Genomic DNA, 6,393 nt, shown 5'->3' with positions numbered 1-6,393 from the left:
ACACTAACTGCTCGGCTGTGCACACCCGCCAGGCCCTCTGTTGCAAGATGTCCGTGGAATACGATAAGTTCATCGAGTCAGGCCGCAAGTACGCCGGGCTGTGTGCTGCCAGATGCTCTCGGCTGCCCACTCCCTTAGGCCACAGGGTGCCCTAGACCATAGGCGTGACCTTTGGCCATGGGGGTGCCCAGGGTTCAGGGGATGACTCTAAGCCTGGGATGCTGGGGTGACCCTGGGCTGAGAGGATGACTGTGCCATGGGGTGTCCTGGACCACAGGGGTGCCCTGGTCCAGGGGGAAGGGGGTGTCCTGGGTCAGCGATGGACTGGGTGCTCACTGGCCAGCCCCTGCGGACCAGGTGGTTCTGCCACGTGGATGATGACAACTACGTGAACCCTGGCGCGCTGCTGCGGCTGCTGGCCTCCTTCTCACCCAGCCGGGACATCTACCTGGGGCGGCCCAGCCTGGACCACCCCATTGAGGCCACCGAGAGGGCCCCAGGGGGCGGCACTGTGAGTCACTGGGCCAGGGCTGGCACCCTTCACATCACGGTGGGGCGGCCTAAGGAGTCTGTCCCTCTATGAGACCCCTCTAGGCACCACTGACCCTGGCTTCCCCTCTACAGGTGACCACAGTCAAGTTCTGGTTTGCCACGGGTGGGGCCGGCTTCTGCCTGAGCAGAGGCCTCGCTCTCAAGATGAGCCCGTGGGCAAGGTAAGTGGGGTGTGGCGCCTCGGATGGGCTGTGAGGGGCTGGGGTGGGCACCGCTGACAAGACCCCTCTCCAGCCTGGGCAGCTTCATGAGCACGGCCGAGAGGGTGCGGCTGCCGGATGACTGCACCGTGGGCTATATCGTCGAGGGGCTGCTGGGCGCGCGCCTGTTGCACTGCCCGCTCTTCCACTCGCACCTGGAGAACCTGCCACGGTTGCCGCCCGACTCTGTGCTCCAGCAGGTAGGCTGCCTTCCAGGCCCAGGCTTTCCGGTTCGGTGGGTCGGGCCCCTGCCTCTCAACCACGTCCCTCTACCCCGCCCCTCTCAGCCACGCCCCTCCTATTCCACTGTGTGTCCCTGAGCATTTCAACCATACCCTTCCATTCCGCCACAGCCCCTGCTCTGCCTCTCCAGCTGCTCCTCTGCGACGCCACGCCCCCTGTTCCACCACGCCCCCTTGGCTCTCCTACACCGATCGCCCCGCCCCGTCTGCTCCGCCCACCTCGCCTCTCCACGCCCCTTCAGCCACGCCCCTTCAGCCACGCCCCCACCACGCCAGCCGTTCTGCTGAGCTTCCCTCCTCTCCCTCTCTTCCATCTGGTTCCACTTTCTCTGGTGCTAGCCACCTCTCCCTTCCACACTGTCCCCGAAGCCTGGCACAAGTGTCCCTCTCCAGCAGGGTACCTGGGAGTCCAACAGCTACCTCTCCTAGCTGGGCTCTGGAGGACCTCACCCTGCACCCCTGCCCTACCTCAGGTCACGTTGAGTTACGGGGGTCCGGAGAACCCTAATAACGTGGTGAATGTGGCTGGAGGCTTCAGTCCGCAGCAGGACCCCACGCGGTGAGCAGGTGTCAGGGTACAGGCCAGCAGGGGCTCAGGCCAGCCCCTCTCCACAACTGACCCCCACTTCTTGACTTCCCAGGTTCCAGTCCCTGCACTGTCTCCTCTACCCAGACACAGCCTGGTGCCCCCCACAGAAGCAGGGCTGAACACCACCTGACGGGGCTCTGCCTGCCCAGTGACAGGCCGGTGATGCCCCAGCCAGTGGGCCAGAGCTCAGTGGCTGGGCTGGCAAGAAGGCATCACGCATGCCTAGAGTGAGCAGAGTCACCCCAGGAGTGAGTAGCATCACCGGCCCTGGGGTGCCCCAGCCCATCCTGCCACCAGGGGGCTCAGCACCCGGCTCATCTGTGGTTCAGGCATCCGCAGCCTGCAGGGATGGTAGCAGGCTGAGACCTGGGGCATGCTCCTCACATGGCTCCCACCCCTGTCCCATCTTCCCAGCCTCAGGGAGACCACCTGCCCTGTGACTGGCTGCTGCAGGACAGGGGGCCGCCCACTCCACCCCTGCTGCCTAGATTACTGCCCAATAAACTCTCTTTGGGCTCAGCAGTGACTGGTTCCCTGACTCCACTACACCCCCACCCCAGCTATGGCAGGAGTGCAGGGGCTGAGAGCTGAGGGGCTCAGGTGTCCATGGTACAGTCAGCTCTGGCCCAGCCTGGGGTAGGTGTGTGCCCCAAAACCTTCAGTCCAGACCCCTCTGTCCATTTCCTGCCTCCTCAGCTGACCTCAGCCTCCCCAGGCAGGAAGGCCCAGTCCAGGATCAAAAGCCCAGCAGTCTGGGGCTGGTGAGGGGGTGGGACTGAGGAAATGCCACACCACATGGGGGGTGAGTTTCTAACCAGGATGAACACCGAGACATGTGTGGACATGCAGCCCGCTGCCCTCATCAACGGATCGTGGAGGGGCGTGGTGGCCGTCCGGGGGCTGAGCCAGTCTGAGGCAGGGTGCTGCCCTCTTGTTGGGGGGTCACAGCTGTGGCCACTGGTTGTCAGGCCCCTGTAGCAGTGGACATCTGCTCCCTTGGGTGCCTAGGATCCTGTACCTCACAGTGGAGGGAGACTGAGAGGCTCAGCATGACCCCTCTGCTTCAAGCAGCAGGGAGTGAAAAATCCCAAATGGGGTGGGGTGGGGGGAGCGGTGGACACGACATGCAGCAAGATCCCAAAGAAAGCACAGGGTTTCTCAGAAAGTGCCGCTCAAAGCTCAGAGAGACGCACACCCTGTCAGCCTGGGCTTCTGCACCCATGCACCTAGCCAGTGGGTCTCCCAAGGGTACTCTCAGACAGACAAGCAGCCTCTCATAGTAGACCCACGGTGCCGCAAAGGGCTATGGGGAGTCCCTCCGGCAGGGGTGAAGTCTGGGAAATAATGGTGAGTGGTGATTCACATAAAAGGATTGCTGGCTGCCACGTGAACAAAAGCACACCTGTGTGTATGGGCCAAGAGGAAGGCAAATCTTGCCAGTTGTAACAAAGGCCAGAGGGGCAATGGGAGGCACCGGGGCAAGGACCCAGCAGGGCACAGCAGTGGAGACTGCTGAGTTCAGGCAATCGAGAAGCCTTCAAAGGACCCAGAATATTGGGGATCACGTGAACGAGCAGCCGCAAAAGTAGATAGGACCCAAGCCCCTTTGCTGTGGGAGGACATGCAGGCCTAGTCAGCTGGCTGGGACCAGGCAGAGCCAATTCCAGGGGGCCCCTGTGACAAAGGGGCTAGTGTTTTAACACGGTCACATTTTAAAAACCAATGCAGATAGACCCACTGGGACTGGGTCTGTGCACTGTGGCTGCTCTTGTCTCCTGGAGCCCTGCCCACCTGTGACAAGGCAGGGTCCCAGGCAGATGTGGCTGACTGGTGGGGGGCACTCAACTTTCTAACTTGTGTTCTGTTAGGTGCCAGAAGGCAGGTCCAGGGACAGGAACCGCTCCACTTGCTTCAGGGTGTGGTTGGAGGTGGGCCCCTTAAGTCCTCCTCCCATCCCCCACCCCCTGTCAGTGCCTGGCTCGGGGCAGGAACCCTGCACACAGGGCCTGTGGTCCCACCTCACACTGATCCAAGCCCTGCAGGCAGCTGCTGAGAATGTGTGTGAAACTAGGAGCCCTGGGGGGAGGTGCGGTCCAGCTTCAGACCTGGGCAGGCGTGGACCACCAGCCGCTCCACTCCTAGGAAGGTGACCCTTGGGGGCAGCTGGACCCCATGGCATGGACTGTGTCTGTGACCACCACTACCATGGCTGTCTGAAGAGACCCAGTTCTCTGCTAGCATCGCCTGCCCGTCCCTTCCCACTTCCCCCCACCACCCCCCCGGACTGGGGCCCGGTGGCAGCAGGCCCTCGGCCATTGGAGGGGAGGACACACTGGGGCAGCTGGCAGGGCCTCATCAGGAATCGGGGCCCATGCTCAGGTCCTGGCCGGCCTCCATGGAGGAGCTCCCTCACCCCCCACCCCAAGGCAGGCCAACCTCTGCTGTGTGGGGGGAGGAGCCTAGAGCCCTCCCAGGCAAGGTGGGCAGGAGGGGCAGCCCTCTCTGAGGAAGCACGCCCGGCCCAGCTGGTCTGATCCCAGCATCACCTTTCAGTTCCCAGGAGCTTCAGTTCAGGTCTCTCGGCCCCTCCCTGCCCCACCTCAGTCCACCTGCGCCTGTGGCCTGACCTCAGAGGGAAGGGGCCTCGAGGACCTGGAGCCTCCACAAGGTGGGAACCCTTGCCCCTGGCTTGGGTAGGGGACCTCCTACTATGTCCATAGCCCTTGTCGTGAGAGGAGTTTGGACACTCCCCACCAGCTTTGCAAACTCAGCAGCGTGGACTAGGACAGATGTATGGGTGGTGGATGCAGTACAGTCTGTGTCCATACATACACATGTGCCTGTGTAAACACACGTGTCGGTGTGCATGTGTGTCTGTGGGCCTATGTATACATGTCTGTGTTCCTCTGTAACAGGTACCCTGTGTCCTGTGTGTGTCTGTGCACACTGTGTGTCCTTGTCCCACTTGGTGCCTGTGTGCTACATCCCCACGTGTTCCTGGGTAAGCACACATGTCCCCTGTGTGCCTGACATGCCTGTGTCCTTGCAGGGGTACATACAGGAGATGGGAGCCCTGCCGTCCAGTGTGGAGAGCAGGCAGTACCATCCGCCCGGAGTGCCAAGCTGGCCACTAGGAGACCCCCGGTGTCACCCCCCCCACCCCATGTGCTGGCATTCCTGTGAGGCACTGGATCCAGTTTCAGGGACCACACCCTGACCCTCAGGGCAGAAAGCAGATCCAGGGTCTCCTCCCAATGGACAAAGAGAGGTAACATGAGAAAGAGGCCCAGCGGCTTAGCGGGGCCTGTGTCTCTGTGACCCGGGCCTCACTGAGGCCTGCTTTTCCCACACATACCCACGTGCGGACACACACACACACACACACACACACAGGCCAAGTCTAAGCCATCAGCCAGCTGCCAATCCTCACCCCCATCCCGTGGTGTGCAGGATGCAGGATGCACACCAGAGCTCACAGCAGAGTGTGTATGCATGGGGCCCGGTCTGGCCCTCCCGAGGCAAGCCCCAAACAAGACTTAGCCTGAATCCAGGGTCTAGAGAGGGGGGTGGGTGTAGGAGGAAGGCGAGGAGCCCACCATGGCCAAGGGGCCCTGCGACAGGTAGGAGTGGCCCCAGGAGCCTGTGCAACACCCCCCACCCCTCTGCATCTGGGCTACAGGAGACGCCAGAGGGGCTGGGGCTGGGCCCAGTGTCAGTTTCTCAGTCTGGTACCCTGCCTTCTGGTGCCCACCCACCATGCCTGGTCCCCGTCTGACTTCCTGAGGAGGGCGTAGGGGCCCTCCTGACCACTTGTACTTCCTGGCCAGGCCTGGAAGAGCTGTGCCTATCTAAGAGCGGGGCGTGTGGACTGAGGTGCAGCCATCAGGGTATGTGGAGAGGGCAAGGGGGCCTGCAGGCTAAGTAGCAACTCCAGGAAGGCCATGGACCAGGGAGCAGGGCCTCCCAGGAGCCAGGCTTGGCCAGGAAGACTAGAGCTGGTCCGATAGGGTCTCTGACCAGTGGAGGGTTGAGGCTCCTGACCTGAGGGAAAACGCATTGTGCTCTGTGGAAGGACAGGCAGAGGGTAGCCTAAGCGCAGTGGGCCCCTCTCCCAACCCAGACATCGCATCCTTGCCTCCAACCTGATGGCCCCTGGGTGGGCACAGGCCCTTCCCGCCCACCCCCACCCCCAACATTGCCCAGCTAGGCCACTAGGGGCCCTTGAGCATTGGCTCCCAGGAGCCTTTCTCCTGGGGGCCCTCTGTGTCCCTTCTGCCCTGCCCGATGTCCCCAAGTGCTGATGGGAGAAAACAGACCGGCCTGCCTCTGGGTTCCAAGGCTAGGTGGTCAGCCCGGCGGGGAAAGGTGGGGGGGCGGGGTGCTGGGGGCGCACGGCCAGATGTTTTACTCGAGGCAAAGCAAGCCATGCCAGCCGCGAACGCGCCGTCTCACGTAACACCGGACCACCAAGCTGCTTTCTCTAATAATCCGCCGAGTCATGACAGACCCCCCTAAATCCATTCCCGACCCACCTGTGGTCGCCTCTGGGGGTTTGAAAACCTCCGCCCCACGGACACGCCTCCAACCTGCGGCCAATCGCACTCGCAGAGGTGACCTGTTTGTATGGCCGCGCCCCCGGGGCGCCCGGCGCTTTCCGATTGGCGGTTCCGCTTCTCCTTGAGTGTCGTCGGGGCCACGCCCCCACTCCTTCCGGCCAATCACACGCGCAGAAAGGACGTATATTCGCGTAGACCCGCCTTCATTCCGCACGTCGCTTTACGATTGGTCTCCGCTCTCTGGGTGGCTGACC

At 62.5% G+C, this 6,393-nt stretch overlaps 2 protein-coding genes across 2 annotated transcripts in view; both read left to right on the top strand.

Moving 5' to 3' along the window:
• Positions 1 to 6: 6 nt before the first annotated feature.
• On the top strand, positions 7 to 2,102 carry RFNG (RFNG O-fucosylpeptide 3-beta-N-acetylglucosaminyltransferase). The gene is made up of 6 exons (XM_004709217.2): positions 7 to 88; positions 358 to 511; positions 625 to 713; positions 787 to 952; positions 1,468 to 1,553; positions 1,636 to 2,102. Exons 1-6 carry the CDS (start codon positions 48 to 50, stop codon positions 1,700 to 1,702), a joined length of 603 nt encoding a protein of 200 aa, XP_004709274.1. The 5' UTR covers positions 7 to 47; the 3' UTR covers positions 1,703 to 2,102.
• A 4,104-nt stretch (positions 2,103 to 6,206) lies between these two features.
• Positions 6,207 to 6,393, top strand: part of DCXR (dicarbonyl and L-xylulose reductase) — a 2,222-nt gene continuing 2,035 nt past the window's right edge. The window contains exon 1 of the mRNA XM_045299528.1: positions 6,207 to 6,330. Within this exon, the coding sequence (XP_045155463.1) occupies positions 6,207 to 6,330 (124 nt within the window). The remainder of the gene's footprint in view (positions 6,331 to 6,393) is intronic.

The sequence above is a fragment of the Echinops telfairi genome, unplaced genomic scaffold (genome assembly GCF_000313985.2).
Source record: "Echinops telfairi isolate 266 unplaced genomic scaffold, ASM31398v2 ScPeMD7_7458;HRSCAF=8496, whole genome shotgun sequence".
Taxonomy (NCBI): Eukaryota; Metazoa; Chordata; class Mammalia; order Afrosoricida; family Tenrecidae; genus Echinops; species Echinops telfairi.
This window is presented reverse-complemented; position numbering and strand designations above follow the sequence as displayed.